General features: G+C 42.2%; 1 protein-coding gene across 3 annotated transcripts in view; it reads right to left on the bottom strand.

Annotated features, from left to right (window-relative positions):
• Positions 1-26,221, bottom strand: part of MCF2L (MCF.2 cell line derived transforming sequence like) — a 309,764-nt gene that overhangs the window by 275,383 nt on the left and 8,160 nt on the right. For all 3 annotated transcript variants that reach the window (XM_073556853.1, XM_073556852.1, XM_073556854.1), the window contains exon 2: positions 22,182-22,370. In XM_073556853.1, the coding sequence (XP_073412954.1) occupies positions 22,182-22,353 (172 nt within the window). In that variant the 5' untranslated portion in view covers positions 22,354-22,370. The remainder of the gene's footprint in view (positions 1-22,181; positions 22,371-26,221) is intronic.

Here is a 26,221-nt window from a genome sequence, read left to right as displayed (position 1 = left end):
CTCCTTCTTGGTCAAATAGCCCTTACACAGCCTGGAGGTGTGTTTGGGGTCATTGTCCTGTTGAAAAATAAATGATGGTCCAACTAAAAGCAAACCGGATGGAATAGCATACCGCTGCAAGATGCTGTGGTAGCCATGCTGGTTCAGTATGCCTTCAATTTTGAATAAATCCTCAACAGTGTCACCAGCAAAGCACCCCCACACCTCCTCCATGCTTCACGGTGGGAACCAGGCATGTAGAATACATCCGTTCACCTTTTCTGCGTCGCACAAAGACACGTTGGTTGGAACCAAAGATCTCAAATTTGGACTCATCCAACCAAAGCACAGATTTCCACTGGTCTAATGTCCATTCCTTGTGTTCTCTAGCCCAAACAAGTCTCTACTGCTTGTTGCCTGTCCTTAGCAGTGGTTTCCTAGCAGCTATTTTACCATGAAGGCCTGCTGCACAAAGTCTCCTCTTAACAGTTGTTGTAGAGATGTGTCTGCTGCTAGAACTCTGTGTGGCATTGACCTGGTCTCTAATCTGAGCTGCTGTTAACCTGCGATTTCTGAGGCTGGTGACTCAGATTAACTTATCCTCCGCAGCAGAGGTGACTCTTTGTCTTCCCTTCCTGGGTGGTCCCCATGTGAGCCAGTTTCTCTGTAGCGCTTGATGGTTTTTGCAACTGCACTTGGGAACACTTTCAAAGTTTTCCCAATTTTTCGGACTGACTGACCTTCATTTCCTAAAGTAATGATGGCCACTCGTTTTTCTTTATTTAGCTGCTTTTTTCTTGCCATGATACAAATTCTAACAGTCTATTCAGTAGGACTATCATCTGTGTATCCACCAGACTTGTGCACAACACAACTGATGGTCCCAACCCCATTAATAAGGCAAGAAATCCGACTTATTAAACCTGAAAGGGCACACCTGTGAATTGAAAACCATTTCCGGTGACTACCTCTTGAAGCTCATCAAGAGAATGCCAAGAGTGTGCAAAGCAGTGATCAAAGCAAAAGGTGGCTACTTTGAAGAACCTAGAATATAAGACATATTTTCAGTTGTTTCACATTTTTTTGTTAATTATATAATTCCACATGTGTTAATTCATAGTTTTAATGCCTTCAGAGTGAATCTACAATTTTCATAGTCATGAAAATAAAGAAAACTCTTTGAATAAGAAGGTGTGTCCAAACTTTTGGTCTGTACTGTGTATATATATATATATATATATATATATATATATATATATATATATTTACACACACACTCACATATATATAATAGGGGTTCACTCTCTCTGGTAGTCAGTAGCTCTCGCACAGGCATACGGTTTGATGTTATAGTCGGAATAATGTTTATTTCCACAGCACCAAAAACAAATTCATGAACATAAATCCCTAGCCTTGCGCTAACTAAACAGTATAGACCGTGACTACCTCAGACACCACTGAGGTATCCCTAGTTTGGTCAAACAAAACTGCTATCGTCCACAGCAACCACTGATACTAGCAGTTTGGTGCACACGGCTTTTGCAGACTATTCTCAGAAAGATTCTGGCTTGTTTCTTCAACTTCAAGGCACATACAGTGTGCTCAGACACCCAGCAGACTGACCTTAGATGACACAAACAGGCTCTCCATGCATGTGTCATGACTGTCACACAGCCGCGACACATGCAGCTGTGGAGTCGAACAGTTGATCAGCCGGCGCGATCCAGGAAGCCAGGTTCCCTCTGCAGTTTATTCGGTAAGCGCTATAGCTTGCCGAATAAGCAGGGACCCGAGCAAATTTGCTCAACTCTATTCATAAACCAATTGCACGCCCATGGAGTATACAGCTGCTGCAGTCACACTCACGGATAGAAGGAAATCTTCATCTGCAAATTTATTGAGGAGCAAAAGAAGATGGATGTTTCTGGTTACCCACGCTTCTGGAAAAATGGCTATACAAGCAAGGACATTGCCATTTGTAAGATTGCCTAAATCAACCATTTCTCGGATCATAAAGAACTTCAAAGAGAGAGAGGTTCAATAGCTTTGAAGAAGGGTTTAGGACAATAAAGAAAGTCCAGCAAGTGCCAGGGCTATCTTGTAAAGATGATTCACCTACGGAATCGATTCTATATCAGAGCAAAGCTTGCTCTGTAATGGCAGCAGGCAGGTGTCAGTATACCGTGAGGCTAGTTTGCTGTAAAGAAAGGCAGCAAAGAAGTCACCTCTCTCCAAGGAAAACATAAAGCACAGACTGACATTCAAGGGAAGTACAACGATTGGACTGCAGTAATGTATTTTCTCTCACAAAGCCTCCAAAGGACTGTTTGTTATATCTGAAAGAATAATTCTCGATAAAAGGAAAGGTGAGTGCTTCCATGAGCCATGTGTCTGTTATACCAACAGTATAGCATCCTGATATGTGTGAGGTTGTGTTTCATCCAAAGTAGTGAGTTCACTCACAATTTTGAGTAACACCACTGCCATTAATGGAGAATGGTAACTCAACATCCACCAAAAGCAACTTCCAATGATCCAGGAGCAATTTGGGATGAACAATGCTTTTTACAGCATAATAGAGTAACATGACATGAGGCAAAAATTATAACTACAGTAAGCTGCTCGCTGAACAAAACCTTCACATTTTAGGTCTACTGTCAGGAAAACTCTCCAAAACACAATCTCATTGAGAACCTGTGGTCAATCCTGAAAAATTAAGTGGACAAACAAGCAAGTTTGCCAAGGGTGCTTGTGTATGCACTGAATATTGAAAGGTGCTCGAGTGAGATGCTTGCACCACCGCGGCCGCATGTTTGGTGGCTGTTAGCAACAAAACATGCGGGGATTGCCTGACAAACACGGGCAATCCCCGCATGTCTTGTGGCTGTCTAACAGCCACCAAGCATGCAGCCGCGGGGGAGCAAACATCTCTTGAGAACCCACAATACTCAGTACATAACCGAGCACCCTTGGCCACCCGAATAACAAGCACTTACATTCATCACTAATTGCTATAAGTCAGGATTTGGGCCAGAAACGGATATCCAGCTGCCAGGGCAAATTGCAGAAATCTTGTACAATAAGAGTCAACACTGGAAATATCGAGACTTTGAATTAACTTGATGAATTTGACAATAGAAATATGACATGCCAATTGTACCTCATAAAACAAATCCAAAGTGGAAAAAAATCCAAAGTGGGAAAAAAAAGAGTCGGGCTGAATAAACCGCGCTGACCAGAAAAAAACGCACCTTTGGCAGTCCACATAATAAAAAACTTCTTTAATAAGCCTAGGCGTTTCGTGGCAAAACCAGCCACTTCGTCAGGGCATATTGTACCTCATAGAAACATCTGACTAAAAGACCTAAAAAAAGGAAGCAGCAAACTTTATGAAAACCAAAATTTATGTCAGTCTCAGAACGTTCGGCTACGAGTATGTGTAATAGTCTTCCTTTAAACATAAATGAGAGGACATGAATCGCAACAGTTAATCACTTCCATTAAACTGTCTTCTCAAGGAGAATTGCTTTGCGGTGGATCACATAATACCTGGAATTATTATTAAACTTGACACGCTCCATTGAGGTTTCACTGTAACAAAGTGATGGCATCAAGGCAAGTAAAGAAAATGGCACTAGTTATATCCTACATGGATTCAGTTGGACATCTCGGAAATCTTACTTTAAAACATATGTAATTCTTATTTTCTATAAAGTTGACATTTCTTGCAGGTAGCAGATAAAGCGAAGTTAAAAACTATTTAGCTACATTGTTTGATGTATTCCTATTTCATCACTAGGGCTTTGAAAAAAAAGAAACGATCTGTTAGTAATAGAGTTGCTCAACACCAAATATTTGCTTAGAAATATCAAAGTCTCAATTTTGGTAGCTTGGATCAAGCATGTTCTTAAATAAGCATGAAATTTAATAGAAAACAGTCTGTAACCTGAAATTGTACTACCGTCTTGGCCTGTTCACTGTCAGAAGGGCAGGAAGCAGCAAGGGAAGCATTTCCTCTCATAAATTGTGATATTGCTGCTATCAGCCACACAGCACAGAATAATAGAAGAGTGGACTACTAGTCTGTACATAATGTGTCTAAGGACAAGAAGGTGCAACTGTTTAGGCGAGTCTGCTGCATCCAAGACTTTGAGGCTGCGTTCACACACAGAGGTTATACTGTAGCTAAAAACATCATCAGCTATGTGCCTCTGGTCTTTTCACTGTTTCCCTGCACAATTACTCAATGGCACCTCCCATGACGAATTTTTATTTTTTTTTACTAAATCCGTGAATGCTTTCATAAAATCTGTGTGTTCATTTATTCACCTACTGCTGTATTCTCCGCAATCCAGCACCGTTTCAATCCTTTTCTGAGTGAAATCACCACTTAAGCGGACTTTCCGGATCACTCTATGCTTAAGCCAGAATACTCTTTTACAATGTAAGTCAATGGAGCCTATTTCTGACACTCTATTGACTTACATTGTAAAAGGCACTTCCGGATCCCAAAGCAGTGTGATCCAGGGAGTCTGAAGATCGGTAACGTCACTGAGAAGAGGACAGGAGCGGCACTGTATACTGGAGAAGATGGTGGTAGGTGAATATATTCACACAATGACTCTACACTACATTACATACACAGAACATACACATTACAACGTGAACCAGAGAGTCTGAAGATCGGTGATGTCACTGAATAGAGGACTGGAGCGGCGCTGTATACTGGAGAAGATGGCGGTAGGTGAGTATATTAACAAAATGACTCTACACTACATTACATACACAGGGCGAAACGTGATCCAGAGAGTCTGAAGATTATTGAGGTCACTGAGAAGAGGACTGGAGCAGCGCTGTATACTGGAGAAGATGGCAGTAGGTGAATATATTATCACAATGATCAGCGCAACGTGATCCAGAGAGTCTGAAGATAGGTGATGTCACTGAGAAGAGTACTGGAGCGGCGCTGTATACTGAAGAAGATGGCGGTAGGTGAGTATAGTCACAAAATGACTCTACACTACATTACATACACAGGGCGAAACGTGATCCAGAGAGTCTGAAGATTATTGAGGTCACTGAGAAGAGGACTGGAGCAGCGCTGTATACTGGAGAAGATGGCAGTAGGTGAATATATTATCACAATGATCAGCGCAACGTGATCCAGAGAGTCTGAAGATAGGTGATGTCACTGAGAAGAGTACTGGAGCGGCGCTGTATACTGAAGAAGATGGCGTCAGGTGAGTATAGTCACAAAATGACTCTACACTACATTACATACACAGGGCGAAACGTGATCCAGACAGTCTGAAGGTCGTTGATGACACTGAGAAGAGGACTGGAGCGGAGTTGTATACCAGAGAAGATGACAGTAGGTGAATATATTAATATAATGACTCTACACTACATACACAGAGCACAGTGGAATCCAGAGAGTCTGAAGGTCATTGATGTCACTGAGAAGAGGACTGGAGCAGCACTGTATACTGGAGAAGATGGCGGTAGGGAAATATATTAACACAATGACGCTACACTACATTACTTAAACAGAGCGCAACGTGATCCAGAGAGTGTGAAGACCAGTGATGTAACTGAGAAGAGGACTGGAGCGGTGCTATATACGAGAGAATATGGCTCTAGGTGAGTATATTAAACACACACTAAATTACATACACAGAGTTGGTGTAAAAAAACCAAAAACCTTCATGTGAGTGCTTGTTTAATTTTGCAGGGAAACAGCTGTTGTACCTGTAAAGCCATTGGGCCATTCTGATCGATCGCGTGGTCTTACAGGTGAAATCGTCGGTTCCATAGAGCACCAAGCAGGGAAACAGTGGAAACACCTTGGTGGCACAGGGCTGCTGTGGATTTCATCTACACCATGATCGCTGCATGTAAATGAACAGAAAGGGATTTGGATTCAAATAAATAAAAATATAATTTGTCCTTGAAAAGATGTTTATATAAATCAGCATTACATCGTATAATCACACAAGGAAAAAGTCATTATAACTGTGTACTGTATAGCCTTTATAGCTTTAAAAAGGCATATATACAAGACAAGGAATCAGCCAGGAATCTAAAATTTCTTAAAAAATAAAATCAACTGTAAAACTAAATCCATAGGGCAAGCTTGTAGGGCAATGTTCTTCTTTGTGCAGTGTGCCACTCCAGAGACGTTTCACTTGACTACCAAGAAATCCATAGGGACAACAGTTCCTTAGAAATACTATGTGCTCTTAGAGATTGCTCCCTTATCAACTTGGCAGAAACAGAAACAACAGATCAGATGCCACCAGGTTTACCAACAACCTAAGACATGAAATTACAGCAAAGTCTCCACTCACTAACACATGGCATATTATGAGAAGGCTTACAACGGCCAGCAGACAAGCTCGCAGACAGAAATATGTTCTCTATATAAGATTTGGTGCTTCTATCCAATAAAAGCAGCTGATATTGCACAAAGACACTATGACATATGTTGGGAACATAGGTCCCAATGAAATAACATGACTGTTCTATAAAGACTAATGTTTAAATAGGATCATTGTGTCCAACCCCCTGCTCAATGCAGGATTCACTGCACCATCTCAGACAGATGTCCGCCCAGCCTCTGTTTGAAGGCTTCCATTGAAGGAGAACTCACCATCTATCGTGGCAGCCTGTTCCATTGTGAATTTGACAGGTACGGTCACTTACCTAACCCATGGCATGCATCATTTATTGACACAGGAAGAGGGGGAAAAGAAATCACCAGATAGAACAAACTACCTACTTAATCTTTAGTATTAGCAAAATATTGTGTATATTAACTCCAACCTGCCATGGTAAATATCGGGCACCCAGGCTCAGATTCATGCTGCCCATGTTTTATCAACTGACAGGTTCCCTTTGAAGGAGAATTAGTAGCATAAGTATTATATTGATGATTCTATGCACATGGCAAAAAACGTTTTGTTTTTTTTCCATAGTTTACTTAACCTGGCAGCTCAACAGTGCAGCTTATTATGCCTAAAAATGTGATACCCACAAGTGCTCGGCTCCTGCGCCATCATGAGAAGACTGACCTACACCTTCCTCATTCTTGTCATGTGTGGAATCAATATAAGATCCATACTGCATCAATGCAACGGTCGTTATACATCCCAATAGATATTGATTATTCCGCGAAATATTCCTATAAGATATTTCAATGGAAGTGATCACTACAATATATTTTAAGTTTTGGAAAATGTCGCTTGACACTTTTTTTTTTTTTTTTTTCAATTTTGCCACATTTCAAATTATTATACAAATGCATGCACATACATATAATTTCTCCTTTCTACTGTATACAGGCTTAGACATAACAGCGAGGGAGGCAGATGGTGTGGATGAACACAATATGTCTCGACGTATCAGAACAATACGCTGAATGACTAAAGATAGACTGGAAAGTGCATAACCAGTTCAGGCAAAACAACACCGGAAATAGAAACCTTTAAAGTTGTGTGTCAGATCATCCAAAGTCTCCAGTGCACCAATAATACACATAACGAAAGCCCCAGCATTCACCACACAGGCACTTTTTGTTTCCCAACTTGCAGATTATCTTCTCCCATAATCCCCATGGCAGGATAAACAAAGAAAGGCAAAAGATAATGATATAATTAGAGCGAAATTAAACATAAATGGAGAACAGAAGCAAATAATACTATTGCACAGATGAAAGGGGACGTAGAACAGGCATGAATTATATGAATGACCTTCCTGATCCAAGTTAGTAGATTCGCTAATCTCCCTGCCATCTTGCAGATTTAATCATGCATGTATTCTGCAGAACGTCAGCAGGCACAGAAGACCCTTGTTTATGACTACTCAGTCGGGAGACCCCCATCTTAACAGAACATGCTAAATACAGACTGATGTAATAACATTAAAAAAAAAAACAATATTCTGGAAAACACCAATTGGTGGCATTTTAACCCCTTCAGCCCCAATGCTGTTTTCACCTTCCTGACCAGGCCAAAATTTACAATTCTGACCAGTGTCACTTTATGTGATAATAACTCTGGAACGCTTCAATAGATTCCGCTAACTCTGAGACTGTACTTTCATGACCTAAAGTACTTCATGATAGTGGTAAAATTTCTTCAATATGACTTGCGCTTATTTGTGGAAAAAAAAAAAAATGGAAATTTGGCAAATATTTTGCAATTTTCAAACTTTTAATTTTTATGCCCTTAAATCAAAGAGTCATGTCACACAAAATAGTTAATAACATTTCCCACATGTCTACTTTACATCAGTACAATTTTTGAAACATATTGTATTTTATTGTTAGGAAGTTATAAGGGTTAAAAGTTGACCAACAATCTCTCATTTTTTTCAACAGAATTTACAAAACCATTATTTTTAGGGACCACCTCACACTCGAAGTGACTTTGAGGGGCCTATTTCACAGAAAACACCCAAAAGTGACACCATTCTAAAAACTGCACTCCTCAAGGTGCTCAAAATCACTCTTCAGGTGCTTCACAGGAATTTTTAGAATGTGGAAGGCAAAAATGAACATAAAACTTTCTTTTTTCACAAAAAATGTACTTTATTTTCACAAGAGTAACAGGAAAAAAATGGACCCCAAAATTTGTTGTGCAATTTCTCCTGAGCATGCCGATAGCGCATTTTTCCTGTGCTCTCCACTGAGCACTTAATTTGGGGTTTCCATCTAAATCTATGAGTGATGTGAGTCAGAAGAAACCCCCAATGGATCCATTCTCTATAATGAGGAAGCAGAGTTACCTCTGTTCAGCAATGTCCTTTTTTTTCCAGAAGTGAACAAAACTGTGGAGGACCGCCTTTTCTGCATGTCTGAAAAGACAGTCACCGCAAAATCATAGGCAGCCAAACGGCGTCCACAATGCCTCCATTTGCCTCATTATAGGGAATCTTCCGTTGGGGGTTCCGTCTGAATCACATATTTCAAAGATTTACACGGAAACTCCACTGTAAGCGCTCAACTTACGGTGCAGGATAAATGTGAGTTGAGCCTTACTGTGATCTTTGGGAAGTAGAATGAACAAATCAACAGCAGGTGAAGAATCGGTTGTATTTATTTTTTACGACGTTCCTCATGCATTATAAATGATTAGTCATTTTCCACATGTCTACTTTACATCAGCACAATTTTGAAAACAATTTTTTTTGTTAGGAAGTAATAAGGGTTAAAAGTTGACTTGCGATTTCTCATTTTTCCAACAAAATTTACAAAACCATTTTTTTAGGGACCACCTCACATGTGAAGTGAGTTTGGGGGTCAATATGACAGAAAATACCCCAAAGTGACACCATTCTAAAAACTGCACCCTTCACGGTGCTCAAAACCGCATTCAAGAAGTTTATCAAGTGCTTCAAGAGAACTAAAGCAATGTGGAAGGAAAAAAATGAACATTTTACTTTTTTCACAAATTTCTTTACTTTGGAACCAAATTTTTTTTATTTTCACAAGGGTATCAGGAGAAAATGGACCACAATGGACAGTCACAGCACATTCATGGAGAGCCCAACACACAGGCTCTCCATGCAGGTGTTGTGACTGTGACACAGCCTCGACACATGCAGCTGCGGAGCCAAACAGCTGATCAGCCGGCGCACACCATGAATCCGGGTTCCTGCTGTAGCTTATACGGTAAGCGCTATAGCTTGCCGAATAAGCAGGGACTTGATCCAATTCTCTCACCTCTAGTCATGTCCACATTGGGTCACCATGGCAACGATCGGCTCTTTGTGATGACGTCGCGGATAAGCATATTGAAAAGCAGAGGGGGCTCCCTCCATCTGCTTGCTTGCTAAATACTGGGATTGATACAGTGGGGGAAATATGTACTTGATCCCTTGCTGATTTTGTAAGTTTGCCCACTGACAAAGACATGAACAGTCTATAATTTTAAGGGTAGCTTAATTTTAACATTGAGAGATAGAATATCAAAAATAAAATCCAGAAAATCACATTGTATAAATTATATAAATTTGCATTTTGCAGTGAGAAATAAATATTTGATCCCTCTGGCAAACAAGACTTAATACTTGGTGGTAAAACCCTTGTTGGCAAGCACAGCAGTCAGATTTTTTTTTGTAGTTGATGATGAGATTGGTGCACGTTAGGAGGAATTTTGGTCCACTCCTCTTTGCAGATCATCTCTAAATTATTAAGATTTTGAGGCTGTCACTTGGCAACTCGGAGCTTCAACTCCTTCCATAAGTTTTCTATGGGATTAAGGTCTGGAGACTGGCTAGGCCACTCCATGACCTTAATGTGCTTTTTTAGCCACTCCTTGTTGCCTTGGCTGTATGTTTTGGGTTATTGTCTTGCTAGAAGACCCAGAAACGAACCCTTTTTAATGTCCTGGCTAGGTATGAGCGAGTAGTGAAATACTCGGACTCGCTGTACTCGTTACGAGTACCTGAGTATTAGGAGGTCCAATGTAAGTCTATGGGAAATGCGAGTAATGGGCTGTGCCAGACTGTGCTGGGCTGGGCTTGCCTGTGCTTGCCTGTGCTGGGCTGTGTGGGACTGTGCTGAGCTGTGCGTGGACTGTGTGGGGACGAGCTGGGCTGTGCGGTACTGTGCTGGGCTGTGCGGGGACTGTGCTGGGCTGTGCGGGACTATGCTGGGCTGTGTGGGGACTGTGTGGGACTGTGCTGTGCGGTACTGTGCGGGACTATGCTGGGCTGTTCGGGGACTGTGCGGGATTGTGCTGGGCTGTGCAGGGACTGTGCCAGGCTGTGCGGGACTATGCTGGGCTGTTCGGGGACTGTGCCGAATATTGCGAGGGGAGTAGTGAAATACTCGCCAGGATTCGAGTACCGAGAGTACCGCATTACTCGTCGAGTACCGAATACTAACGAGTATACCCGCTCATCCCTAGTCCTGGCAGAGGGAAGGAGATTGCCAATCAGGATTTTATGGTACATGGCTCCATCCATTCTCGCATTGATGTGGTGAAGTAGTCCTGTGCCCTTTGCAGAGAAACAGCCTCAAAACATAATGTTTCCAACTCCATGCTTGGCAGTGGGGACGGTGTTCTTTGGGTCATAAGCAGCATTTCTCTTCCTCTAAACACGGCGAGTTGCGTTAATGCCAAAGAGCTCAATTTTTGTCTCATCTGATCACAGCACCTTCTCCCAATCACTCACAGAATCATCCAGGTGTCCAGTGGCAAACTTCAGGCAGGTCTGCACATGCTCCTTCTTGAGCAGGGGGACCTTGCGGGCACTGCAGGATTGTAAACCTTTACGTCGTAACGTGTTACCGATTGTTTTCTTGGTGACTGTGGTCCTAGCTGCCTTGAGATCATTAACAAGTTCCCCCTGTGTAGTTTAAGGCTGATCTCTCACCTTCCTCATGATCAAGGATACCCCACAAGGTGAGATTTTGCATGGTGCTCCAGATCAATGTCGATTGCCAGTCATTTAGTATTTCTTCCATTTTCTTACTATTGCACTAACAGTTGACTCCTTCTCGCCCAGCGTCTTACTTATGGTTTTGTAGTGCATTCCAGCTTTGTGCAGGTTTATAATCTTGTCCCTGACATCCTTATAAAGCTCTTTGGTCTTGCCCATGTTGTAAGGTTAGTGTCTGACTGATTATGTGGACAGGAATCTTTTATAAAGGTGTCTATGTAAGACAGCTGTCTTTAATGCAGGTAACCAGTTGATTTGAAGTGTCTAACTGGTCTGTAGGAGCCAGAACTTTTATTAGTTGGTAGCGGATCAAATACTTATTTCTCACTGCAAAATGCAAATACATTTATATAATTTATACAATGTAATTTTCTGGATTTTATTTTTGATATTCTCTCTCTCAATGTTAAAATTAACCTACCCTCAAAATTATAGGCTGTTCATGTCTTTGTCAGTGGGCAAACTGACAAAATCAGGGATCAAATACTTTTTCCCCCCACTGTATCTATTGCAGTGTTTAGGGGGTTAATGTGCCAAGATCAGTGCAGGGTGTCAGCTGTGAGAATCAGCTGACATCCGCTGGCAATCACGTGAGTGCGCTCACAGCCTCTCTGTGTGCAAAATCGCCATGCAGTATCCAAACGGCCAAGGTCGTTAAGTACAAGGCGACCTGGACGTATGGATACGTCAATGGTCACAAAGGGGTTAACCCTTTATTATTGTGGCAGCCTTTAAAACACTATTGTGACTATGATACTGAAAAGACGTATAAGAAACATAGGATATCTAATCTAGATAGTTTGAAGAGCAGTTTGACCAAGTCACGGTACTATAAACAACTTTTTTGCTGTGCTGATCGCTTATACTCATTCTAGGTTCTTATTGCCATTTGATCCATTTGTCCAGGTGATCATTCGAAACACTCACATATGAGCAAATGGGAAAGTTTCCTGTGGGCATCTCTAATGTCTGGCAAGGGACTTGGAGAAAGGTGGCCAAGCCATCTACATGCTTTGACTATAGGGAAAATCCATACAAGCTACTTATGTTTTGGCGTCATACCTCTTCCCTGTTATATAAACTCCATCTGAACATTACCAATTGTTGTTGGAGATGTGGTAATGACGATGGAGATTAAGGGTATGTGCACACGCTGCGGAATGGGGTGCGGATTTGGCCGCGCGGATTTTGTAAAATCCGCAGGTAAATCTGCAGGTCAAAAGACCTGCGGTTTTACCTGCGGTTTTGCCCTGCGGTTTTTCATCTCCACAATGGAGGAGATGGCAAACCGCAGCGGAATCCGCAGAAAGAATTGACATGTCCATAGAATATTATGCTAGTGTACACCGCAGCAAAAACTGCTGCGGACCCGCAGCGGCCAAATCCGTTGTGGAACCGCAGCAGAATCCGCAGCGTGCACACACCCTTACAGTACCTCATATTTTTTGGCCATTTACAGGTATTCAAAACTTTTGGGACATTGTTAAAACTCTTATTATCTTCTTAGTTCCTACACTTTATTTGCTGATTATCCTACCATTCCAGAACAATTGTAAATCCCAACAGCTTTCACTACGGATTGCCGAGAGCTGCTACTGCGCAGGTGCAGAAAAGCTCCATTTTCAAACAGATTTCTTTTTTAGGAATCATTACATGCACAATATGGATGCAATCATGGTGCAGTGCAGGTGCCGCAGCTGGTGCCTGCCTGTAGTAGGAGAATTTTTAATTAATTTTTAAATATATAATATTCATTATGTAAACTAGGGGCAGGTCATTGAGGGATCACACTGGTGATGGTCACCATACCTAATCAGAGCACCACATGAAGACCCCCCTACAGGCCGTCCCAGAGCACGAGCATATCATTAACTCAAAACTGAAAATAAATATTAAACAACAACCGCAAGACGGATTTCATTACCCAGGTATCATTTTAATCAGTATAATGGCGCAGACCTGATACTGTCTGTAGGTTACTGTGCACAATCCTGCTGACAGCTTCCCTTTAAATATCCATTTATTACATCACATCTCTACTCTCTGTTATATATTTGTTTTTCTTCAGATACTTTAGGATACCATGCCTGATGGAGAGACCCAAGTAGTATTGAAAGCTTGCTTTGTAACATCACTTATTTTATTTCTTGTTAGCCATTAATCATAGCTACAAGATTATTATTTTGTTTCTCCCACGGAAAACAATCAATCTTTATTCAACCAGCTAATACGGAACCAAAACTTTTTTTTTCCTTTTAACAAGATATACGAAGCATGGAATATCACACAGCGCTATTAAATAATAAAGTCAAACACGTCTAGCGGTCTGGAATCTTTGGGATATATAGTGGGTTCAGAGAGATTGTTAGTGAATATGGCCATGATGGGTAGTCCTCAAAGTCTGCATTAAACTGAGGAAGTTTTCTCCTTTCCCTCTTGTTTCAATGTCCTGTCAATATATTTGTCTAAGATCGGACTTAACATGTGGACACGCGTTGAACGTTACTATCTTATGTTTGTGTTTCTACTTGAAACTTTATATTGAAAAATTTAAATATTCAGTTATAAAAAAGAAATGCAACCTATTGGCTGAAATTTTCTCTGATATACAATATGCAACAAAAAAACACAAATATATGATTCAATAATAGATTTTATTTACCTATCTATTCTAGAAGAATTTAAGTAGAAAACAAAGGCGTTATGGACTGGTACACTTGGAACTTCTAGAGATTGCAGGTTTATGGAACCCACTTCAACATAATTTAGTAGGGAATTTGGAGCTAATAAAAGGACAAATTGGGCTTGGTGCACAACTCCCACGCATGTTCTACTAGTGTTAAAAAAAACCATCACAGCAAGATGTCCCATTTTTCTTTCTCCTAAATTGATGGCCACCTGAACAGAAATCATTATAGCCAATTGAGTCTGTCTGGCGCAGTTTGTGTCCATCATAGGACGGAGCGGTTTCTTGCACGAGTTCTCTTTTTCAGTTCCTATTACACTAATGTGATACTAAAGGTACTGTCACACTTAGCGATGCACCAGCGATCCCGACCAGCGATATGACGCTGTCAGGATCGCTGATGCATCGCTAAGTGGTCGCTAGTGAGCTGCCACACAGGCAGATCTCACCAGTGACATCGCAGGGGTCGGGGGTCGTTACTTACCTGTCAGACGAGGTGATCCTGACATCCTCAACCCGCATCCACGCGTCGCTCGTCGGCACCACAGGAAGCCCAGTAGGAAGCTGACGACGAGAAACGGCCCAGGACTTTCTTGCGCGATCAGCGATAATCAGCAGGGAGCCGGTCGGAGGTAAGTATCAGACACAGCGATATCGCTAGCAATATCGCTATAACATCACAAAAACCTGTGACGTTACAGCGATATCGCTTAGTGTGACAGGCCCTTAAGTTTACATGTTTAAGCCCTATCTATTTGTCCTATGGTGGCTCTGTATCAAAAGTGAACATGTGATAAAAAGTTCCCTAACAGGCACAAAATGAAAAGCAGATGGGCCCCATTATCGATAGGGCCATTCAGCTTAAGGTTGCATCCATTCGATAAAGTTTTCTACATGAATTCCAAACAAAAGGAAACTCATATCGCAGGTGTGGACAGAGCCAATGGGTGGGAGCATCTGTAGAAAGATCCACCCCAAAAAAATTTCCAAGTCACTAGTTTTTCAATTAACAGTGGATTTATGAAGAGTAGGAGGAGGAAGCAATATTTAGTCCCACGCATCTCACAAGACTTAAAGGAAATCGGTCACCAGGTTTTTGTTGCCTCATTTCAGAACAGCACGATGTAGGGGCAAAAACCCCAACTTCAGTGATGTATTACTTATTTTAGTGGGTGCAGCAGTTTTTATACAACTGAAGATGTAGCAGGGCTCTGAATACTGAGCACTGTGTAACCCTGACCACACCTCTGATTGCTAGCTTCCTGGATACTCTATATATTGACAGAAAGCTGCTAACCAGTGGTGTGAGCGGCGATACACAGAGCAGTTGACTAGGAGGCACAAGCAAATACAGTGGGGGAAAAAGTATTTAGTCAGCCACCAATTGTGCAAGTTCTCCCACTTAAAAAGATGAGAGAGGCCTGTAATTGACATCATAGGTAGACCACAACTATGAGAGTCAAAATGAGAAAACAAATCCAGAAAATCACCTTGTCTGATTTGGCAAGATTTATTTTGCAAATTATGGTGGAAAATAAGTATTTGGTCATTAACAAAAGTTCATCTCAATATTTTGTTATGTATGTTTTGTTGGCAATGACAGAGGTCAAACGTTTTCTGTAAGTCTTCACAAGGTTGGCAAACACTGTTGGCGGTATGTTGGCTTATTCCTCCATGCAGATCTCCTCTAGAGCAGTGATGTTTTGGGCCCGTCACTGGGCAACACAGACTTTCAAATCCCTCCAAAGGTTTTCTATGGGGTTGAGATCTGGAGACTGGCTAGGCCACTCCAGGACCTTCATATGCTTCTTACAAAGCCACTCCTTCATTGCCCTTGCGGTGTGCTTGGGATCATTATCATGCTGAAAGACCCATCAATGTTTCATCTTCAATGCCATTGCTGATGGAAGAAGGTTTGCACTCAAAATTTCATGATACACGCTCACATTCATTTTTTTCATATACACGGATGAGTTGTCCTGGTCCCTTTGCAGAGAAACAGCCCCAAAGCATGATGTTGCCACCCCCATGCTTCACAGTAGGTATGGTGTTCTTTGGATGCAACTCAGCATTCTGTTTTTTTCTACCAAACAGTTCTACTTTGGTTTCATTAGACCATATGACATTCTCACAATACTCTTCTGTATAATCCAAATGCTCTCTAGCAAACTTCAGATGGGCCTGGACATGTCCTGGCTTAAGCAGGGGAACACATCTGGCACTGCAGGATCTGAGTCCCTGGTGGTGTAGTGTGTTACTGTTGGTAGCCTTTGTTACGGTGGTCCCAGCTCTATGCAGGTCACTCACTAGGTTTCCTGTTGTGAGTTCGCTTTCTGGCCTCCCTCTGGTTATTATTGAAGGTAGTGGAGCTGGTCTGATTGACAGAGGGGTTGCAAGTTCTCTTTCTGGGCTCCCTCTGGTGGTTACTGGAGGTAATGGAGCTGATCTGATTGACAGAGGCTTGCCACCTTATAATGAGGATGACGATTGGAGATCTGGGGTTTCAGATTGGGATTTAAGACAGCCGACTCCCTCTATCCCTGCTGGTGATTTTCTTCCTGTGCCTCCAGAGGTCTGATGTCTCCAGCTCTGTCCCTGCATGTTCAGCTAAGTGGTTCATTTGCTATTCTGTTTGCATTTGATCTGGTTTTGTCTATCTCTGTTTTGTGCGGGTCAGCCAGCTTCAGCCGGGGCTGTGCTGAATCACCGCCTATATGTTACTGCTTGTGCCAGTTTGTTTTGTCCCCTGTTAGATTGGTCTCTTTTTGCTCTGCTTTCAGAATATACCAGAGTGCTGATATAGTAGGGGGCGAAGTCGTGCGACTTCAGTGTTTTTGTGCATCAGACGTGTTGGACTTTTTGCAGGTTTTTTTGCGTGATTGCAGACAGTGTCTTTCCTTTCCTGTCTAGTCAGTGTGGGCCCCATCATTTGCTCAGTCTATTTTCCTGCCTGCTTTTGTGTTTTCATCTTGTCTCACCGACAATATATGTTTGGGGGCTATCTATTCCTTTGGGGTCTGCTCTGGGGCAGATTAGATTTCCCCTTTCTTGCTTTAGGCTTAGTTAGCTCTCCGGCTGTGCCGTGGCGTCTAGGATCATCCTAGTACGCTCCACGGCTACTGCTAGTTGTGTGGATAGGATCAGGGGTCTGCAATCCGCTTCGTTACCAACCTCTCTGGTTTTCTGTGGCTTAGCCTGGGCCTGCTCTCCTCCTCGGTGACACATAACAGTTTCCCCGTGTGGTTCTGGGATTTTTGCTCATCGTTCTTGTGATCATTTTGACCCCACGGGGTGAGATCTTGTGTGGAGCCCCAGATCGTGGGAGATTATCAGTGGTCTTGTATGTTGTCTTCCATTTTCTTATTATTGCTCCCACAGTTGATTTCATCACACCAAGTTGCTTGCCAATTGCAAATTCAGTCTTCCCAGCCTGGTGCAGGGCTACAATTTTGTTTCTGGTGTTCTTCAACAGCTCTTTGGTCTTTACCATAGTGTAGTTTAGAGTGTGACTATTTGAGGTTGTGGACAGATGTATTTTATACTGATAACAAGTTCAAACAGGTGCCATTACTACAGGTAATGAGTGGAGGACAGAGGAACCTCTTAAAGAAGAACTTACAGGTCTGTGAGAGCCAGAAATCTTCCATGTTTTTAGGTGACCAAATACTTATTTTCTTCCGTAATTTGAAAACTAAATCTTGCCAAATCAGACAAGGTGATTTTCTAGATTTGTTTTCTCATTTTGACTCTCATAGTTGTGGTCTACCTATGATGTCAATTACAGGCCTCTCTCATCTTTTTAAGTGGGAGAACTTGCACAATTGGAGGCTGACTAAATACTTTTTTCCCCACTGTAAGTGACGCTAATGCAATCAGGATCTCAGGCACTATATCATGCTGCTCTCAGATTACATAGCAAAACCAGGTTCCCTTTAAGGCCTCTTTCTTGTCATTTCTGGTTTCACAACAATCTTTAAAGTTTGTTTTTTGAAATGTATTTGACCTTTCCATGAGAGAAGATTTCCTTTAAAATAAAACAGCAAATTTATACAACTTTTTTATGTGGCAAATGTATTTGTAGAAATACTCAATAGGATGTTCATCTTGGATTTTCCGCTTTACAAATCACCAAAATATAGGCGAGATTTACAACAGTGGGTGTTCTGTTAATGAGCCGCTGACAGGAATTGACACATCTGAAAAGTTATTATCGGATTGGAAGAAAGGTATTTCTAATAATAACACTGAAGATGAATGACATTGCTGGGAAATAAGGACACTGGTTTGTAACCATGTATGTGCCACAATACTGTCTTTATTGCAGATTCCATTACACAGAGATTATTATGTAACAGTGCTGTATTATGAGGACTATGTAATATTACAAGAAGAAAGGGAGGCGTCACTATTTGCTATCATATTCCTATCCCCGGGCATGTCATTCTGTCCAGGGATTCAGCAGGGTGGGGAAGCAGAATATGCTGGGAATACAAGATGTAAAATTGCTACAGGCTTATTCTCACATCGCACAATAGGAATATCCCATTGTATCGCAAATTGTATTATTTCCAGATAGGTTAGCAATATACGGATGATATTTAGTGATGAGCGAAAGTATGCAGATAAGATGTTATCCGAGCACACTAGTGTGCTGAGTGTCTTCAGCGTGCTCAAACACTATGTTCGAGTCCCTGCGGCTGCATGTCTCGTGGCTGTTTGACAGGGTGGAATAGTTTTCTTTCTTATCCTTTAAAAATATGATGGTACAAACATTACTAAATAGTTTACGGAGAGAAGTCCCAAAGAACAGAATTCTGTCCTTTAGGCCGGGGTCACACTGGAGTGTGTGATGCGAGAAACTAGCGCGAGTCTCTCGAATCAATATCAGTCACTGCCGCCGGCACTTGGGACCGGAGTGTGCAAAGAATACATGCAGCCGCACACTCCGGTCCAGAGTGCCGGCAGCAGGGCCGGGTATTGATGTGAGAGACTCATAGGAGTTTCTCACATCACACTTGCAAGTGTGACCCCGGCCTTATTCAGAGAAGTTCTGGCCATATTTGTACATTTTAGGGTGAAATATTTACTTTTATGTTGTAAATACACATTCAATGTAAAATGTTTCAGACCAATACCACATTCATAAAAATGTCTCAAGATGGTGTCATTTTAGACAGCACTTATTAAGACTTTCTGCTCCCACACATTTCCCCAAAAAGGCACAAATGTGCTCGGCATATTGCAATAACTCATGTAGTCACATTTTCATCTCCATAGGTGTCAGGACAACAAAGGAAATATCTCAAACTGTATGAGACAAAATATATGGATATGGCAAAAAAAAATATTTGCTGTACCAATAAACTACACGATTGCCCATCATGACACAAGTCCAAAGCATGTGATAACCACAAGAGAAGACAGTGCAGAAAACGTCCCAAATGAGAAAGGCTCGTGCCATTTAGCTTCATATAAAACATCTCGCAAGACAAAAATTATTTCAAAAAGCTTTTTTTTTAGGATAGACAATATCATATCCATACATGGTCTTTGAATGGTGTCCAAAAGACTCGTAATACAGTTCATCACTGGTTCCATTACTTTTTACAGGAAGAACAGAGCACTTGACACACCATTATTGGCATAAATATGACGGCGGCTTTGACAGGACCCGGACAGATAATTTACCAGCATTCACAGGACAATGTTCAGCATGGTGTTTTGACTTAAAACCCGAACCTCACAAATGCACCTAGTCTTATAGTAAAGGCAATATATTCACATTTCTGCTGTAGCTTTTATATATGACTAGATGGAGGCCTGATGCTATCGCATCGAGAAGGCGGTAATGTCACGATGGGGGCAGGCTTTGCAGCGTTGAGAATCTCCCCCCCATGTTCCCACCCACCTGTCCACTCTCTCTTTCCCCATGTGCTGATTTCTCCCATCTGTCCTCTCTTCTTTGACCTGTCTACCCTATATCTCCCCTGTGATCACCTTACAATATTAAATATCTGTCTATATATCACACATTCTATCCATATCTATCTCATAGCTATGAAACATCTATCAATGTGTATGTGCATCTATCTATCCACCTATCTATACACACATATGACATATATAAAACATCTATTTATTATACTATCCATGTATATCTATGTGATATTTATTCATCATCTACCTATAAACCCATTTTAAAAATTGTCTGTGTCTGACCGTGTACAGAACATACCACAGCTCCTGGGCAGGGGAGGAAGCAAAAGACAATACTGACATGACAGCAGGAGATCGCAGAGGATACATTTTGAGAGGTAAAATATTGTTTAAAAAAAGTCATTGAAATATTTTACCTCACAAAATGAATCCTCTGTGATCCCCTGCTGTAATGTCAATATTGTCTTTTGCTTCCTCCCCTGCCCAGGAGATGTGGTATGCTCCGTACGGTCAGACACGGACAATTTTTAAAATTAACTTTTGTTCGTGGGAAAACCCCTTTAATGTGACTGGCTTCCTCTGCCCGTAGACACGTTGTGCATCTGCCGCCGAGATCAGCCGAATGATTCACTGCGCCTGCGTGGAATTCGCGCAGGCGTAGTAAATCAGGCCGCCGCCATCTTTGTGCAGACAGATAGCAGTGGTCACATTAAAACTGCGCATGCGCTCCTCCTGTACAAAGATAGCAGCGGTCAGTGAATCATTCGGCTGATCCCGGCGGCAGCGTGTTCGCGACGGTGTTCCACTGGTGGTACCGTGCAAGAGGCTGCGTATGGCGTATACTGTGTGTGTGGTGCGTATGGCATATACAGAGTGTGTGTGTGTGTGTGTGTGGTGCGAACGGCATATACAGTGTGTGTGGTGCGTAGGGCGTATACAGTGTGTGTGTATGTGTGTGTGGTGTGTACGGCGTATACAGTGTATGTGTGTGGTGCGACAGTGTTCCGCTGGTGGTACCACGCAAGAGGTGGGTACCAACCAGCAGTTTCCAAATTGAGACACCCATCACTTGGGTGTCCCAATATGGTGGTCGGTGAACTTCCGCGGCTTGGAATTCTGGGATCTGGACACATCTGGATGGAACAGAATGTGAAGACATTACAAGGTAAGTATGTATTACATGTTCTCCCTTTCAAGGGTCGTCTATTGGCCCAAAACTCAGATTAAACTAATCAGATGGTCAGACAGTGAACTTAGTCCCTATAAAAATTGGCCGGTTGTTTAGATTTCTTAGCTTTGATTATACAGAACACGATCTTTAATCCTTGCACAAAAGTCAACACACCATTGGTGTGGCCAAACTCTCGGTGCACTGCTCCACCTTTCACCCAACACTGTTTGATAGCACTGTCTGAACTGAAAATAGCTGTACGCAAACACACGCACGCACAAACATGCACACACGCTGAACCTGTAGGAGGCATTGTCAGTGTAGGAGCCAAACTGGTGCGCGCACATGTCTCTCTCATTTTTGCAGCGAGTTTTCCCTTTCAGGGGAAAGGCTGAACATCACACAGAGTTTTGGCCACGCCAAGAGTTAACCAAGCATCCACGTTTGCATAAGCATTAAAAATAATTTCCTGGATAATCATAGCCAAGAAAACTAGACATCAAGCATGATTATTATAGAGACTAAGTCTACTAACATTTCTAAAATGTTTCCCTTTATCTCTCCTTTTCATTTGTACCCGCACATGTCCCTCGGCTGAATTTGCTAGACATCTGTCCGTTTTATCAAATGTACCATGGACAATGTGTTTGACTAGCGCGAACACCTAAGGTCGTCATACATATTCCTAAGTGTTAGGATCCTGCTGTATAAATACCTGTGAAGTACCCGTCTATAGGCTCCTGTGTGACCCTACTGAGCCTCCATATCCCTCCAACACTCAGGCATAAACTCAGCATGAGCACCATGAGCAGGAGGCCTCTGATGTTCTGAAAACTTACAGAAGTTTTTCCTGACAGAAACCTAAAATTAAGCACTTATTTAATCTCAAAATGTCAATTTCTCAAAATGTTTTCCAGACCATAGAAAGCATTCAAAAGATAAAACATATAATCTTTTCCTTACCCGCTTGTATATCCAGCCCAGGTTCGTCTTCAGGGACGAGCAGGATGACATCAGACACGTCCACCTGGTGATCAGTCTCCTCTGCCTCATCCTCACTGGAGGATCTCGCTGAAGCGAAACAGATGCTACTTCCAAGCTCCCGGCACAGAATGAAGTCCCAACACTTAGGCATGGAAACCCAGACAGCTCCTATGAGAGAATGGAAGATAATGCTAACAATTACTAAATGTAAGGAATTTTTATATAAAAAGATGATCACATCTTCCACGTGACAATGTCAGTTCATCATTATTTATTATACAACCAGTATTATTATTATTATTATTATGAATAAAAAGCAATAATTAGAATAACAGTAAATATTACTATTGTGTTAACAAAATCCAGTCTTTTCAGAAAATCAACTCATAATGATATCACTTAAGCAGATCCAGAAGTATTAAGCATAAGGGTGTGTACAATGATGTAAGAGCGCTATACTAATGGGAATATTGGAAACTCCAGAATAATCCCAAAATCATTTCTCATCATTTTAAGAATTCTTTAAAGTGCTACAACCATCGGGCCTCGGGTAGAAGAATGCTGAAATTGCTCATATAGCAAGAAGCTCATGTGATTTTCCCTACAGGATATGGTGTGATTTTGCTTACTCCAGAAAATATAACTAAAGGTTTACTTACAAGGTCATATTTCCAGAGTGTACTTCCTCTATACATATTATATCCCAGAAGCGGAAACATAGAGACGGAAAATGTAGGAATGCAGCAATAAGCAATGTAAATGGTCACATCCCCGAAATCAACAGAAAACCCTTCCCTGGTGAGATCACAACTACATTTGTACATTTCAGGGACTATGTTACAGGATGGATACAACTTCTCTGTTTTAAGAATACCAAAATAAGCTACAGATATGGTGTGCACATGATCAGAGCAAAAAGAAATCCTTGTAAAGCCAGCCTGTGTCACTGGAAACACTGATACCAGAATCCACATGTCTCCATTAATAGTATTCACTATATATATATATATATATATATATATATATATATATATATATATATATATATATATGTATATATATATTAGTCCGTGAACCGAAACGTTGCTGCATCGGTACATAGCCATATTGGTTATTAAAAAAACACTTTATTGAAAACCAACATGGTGTGCTGCCTTCTTTTTTGATGGACTATTTGGAGGTTTGGTATGTACCTGGAGGGCCTGCAGACGAATCTTTTTCCTATTTTGTGCTGTTTTTTCAATTTTGTTCTATATATATATCATACATCACAAGTATTTGAATTTTAGGGATATTCACATCACAGCACATTGACCCATATAATTTAATGTGACCATACTCATATTACTCACATAATGGATCCATGTCTCTGTTCCGTTAAACTTGGCAATTGTCTTAGGCTAATTTCACATTAGCATTTATGGCCGCAGCGCCGGGCTGCGCACGGCCGCCGCTAAGCCCCGACCCCTGCCGCGCCTCCGCCGGTAGCTCCGCCTACAGACGCATGACGCTGCATGAGTCCTGCGTCCCCTATCTTTAGCACTGGGGACGCAGGCCGTGCGCAGATATGCGTTTGGCGGCACATGCGTCCTTTTGACGCTGCGCCGACCAGCGCCAAACGCAACAGGTTGCAATTTGGTGAGCTCGGCGCAGCGTCAAAAGGACGCATGCGCCGCCAAACGCATACCTGCGCACGGCCTGCGTCCCCAGTGCTAAAGATAGGGGACGCAGGACGCATGCAGCGTCATGTGTCCGTAGGCGGGGCTTAGCAGCGGCCGTGCGCAGCCCGACGCTGCGGTCGTAAACGCTAATGTGAAACTAGCCTTATTCTGATCTGTTTTTGAAGAGCAGAATCAGGCTCTCAGAAGTCAGGACTATGTTAAAAATGATTGGCACACGGAAGACAGATGTTTTTCACTGATCCGTTTTTTATGTGAATCCAGCTTTAAAGGTTGAATTAAGACAAAACTTGAATCTGTCCGATATAACAAATATTGTGATTGTAAGTTCAGTCATTTATGGCATAGCCACATATGGTTCATGAATTGAGACGTGACAATTGTAGAAACTAAATATTGACATTTTTGTGCACATTGTGTGGCAGTGACATTTATTACAGCTAGGGGGCACTGTATGTGCTCCTCAAGATACGCACGGAGTTGTAACTGTGATGGTGAGACAGTGACCGACATTATTGTAAATGGCCAGTATGTGTCGCAGAGGAAGTCTGCGCTGTAAGCCCAAAATGTTGTTGCTCTGGGACTTGTAGTTTCACAAATGTTTGTGTAGTTTACCATTGACTGGCAGAGTCTGTGACGGCACTGCGTTGGGGAAGCTGCCATCCGTCTGAGGGTCTGGAACTGTCAGGCTGTCAGGTGGCCTGGTGAGCAAGGCATTGTCCGGGACAGTGATCCCAGTTCGGTAGCTTCCCTGGGAACCAGGACTGACAAGAGTCAGCGTGTGGAGCAGGAGCTCCAGGAAGGTAACTCCAGACAAGGGGGTTATAATAACGGCAGAGAAGTATCTGCCACTGGAACAGACTGTCGGTGGTTATTATGTTCCGTTGATGTACATAATGAACTGTTCGGCATGTGGTCACCCATGGTAACGATACGAAGTGAGAAATCCGGCGTGTTTAGTGACTGTGAGGTAAAAGCTGTACATTATGGAGTGTTATGGACTATGTGAGGTCTGTGAAGTGTAACATGGCCTACGGAGCGATTTACGATGGTCAAATAAACCTAAATAAGACTGCTTTGTGAGAAAAACGTGCCTGGGTCTTTTAATCCGTTGCCAAGCGAGTGTCCCCCAACACAAGAATTAAGTGCTGTCTTACAACACCCATGAGCTCTAAACTAACTGTTCACATCAGAGTAAAGCACAATCGTACCCAGGCGCAGATACCATCAGAGGGCCCATATCCATTAACAGGACATAAACTTGCTGTTATAAATAAAAAAACCTTAATCACAGTGTGCGAGCCAGCCATAGACAACCTCATTCATAGATGTTCAGAAAATACCTCACCGGTGTAATAATGGACTAATAAACATGAAACATGGATGTGATTGGCCACCCATGTATCTCTTAATAGATGTGATGTCACAGTAGATTACCTGACAGATACCCACCAGGGAAAGTGCACAGTGTAGGACTTGGGTGCCAAGAGCCCACCAGTAACTAACTCCAGGGCCCCACTTTTCATCTACATGCAAACGTGACATCATCAACTACCACAAATTTATAGAACAATGAACTGGGTAGATTGATAAATGAATAAGCTGCTGCCTTTGACTATATATAGTGATACAAGCATATTGTGCCAAGTACTGCTCATAGAAGAGGTTGGTGGCCCACCCTTCCATGGGGGCCCACCGGACGATTCTCCTGTGGGCCAGTCCAAGCCTTCGTACATAGCCCCATAGAATAACATGGGTACGAGTGCCATCTGTCAAAACCTCAGAAAGCACTTGTCTGATTTATACAGTCATCTGGACAAGCCCTAATATTCATTAGTCGTGTCATCAAACTTACCTGACCGATAGCCCCTAGTCATTACATCTAGCTTAACCAACCCATAGTCACCAGTCATGACATCTAGCCTACATGACCGACAGTCCCTAGTCATGACATCTAGCCTACCTGACCGACAGTCCCTAGTCATGACATCTAGCCTACCTGACCGACAGTCCCTAGTCATGACATCTAGCCTACCTGACCGACAGTCTGTAGTCATGACATCTAGCCTACCTGACTGATAGCCCCTAGTCATGACATCTAGTTTACCTGACCAATAGCCCCTAGTCATGACATCTAGTTTACCTGACCAATAGCCCCTAGTCATGACATCTAGTTTACCTGACCAATAGCCCCTAGTCATGACATCTAGCTTACCTGACTTCCTTCATACTGTTACTAAATGGAATCTAAAGTCCTATCTTCGTATAAGCAAAGGCCATTACAATGTATCAGTTTAGGTAAGAGTAATCACTCAGCCTGTTTTCCAGGACAAGACGCAT

The sequence above is a fragment of the Dendrobates tinctorius genome, unplaced genomic scaffold (genome assembly GCF_039654945.1).
Source record: "Dendrobates tinctorius isolate UK_male_01 unplaced genomic scaffold, ASM3965494v1 ptg000240l, whole genome shotgun sequence".
Taxonomy (NCBI): domain Eukaryota; kingdom Metazoa; phylum Chordata; class Amphibia; order Anura; family Dendrobatidae; genus Dendrobates; species Dendrobates tinctorius.
The sequence above is the reverse complement of the archived record's forward strand: the minus strand, read 5'-3'. Positions and strand labels throughout refer to the sequence as shown.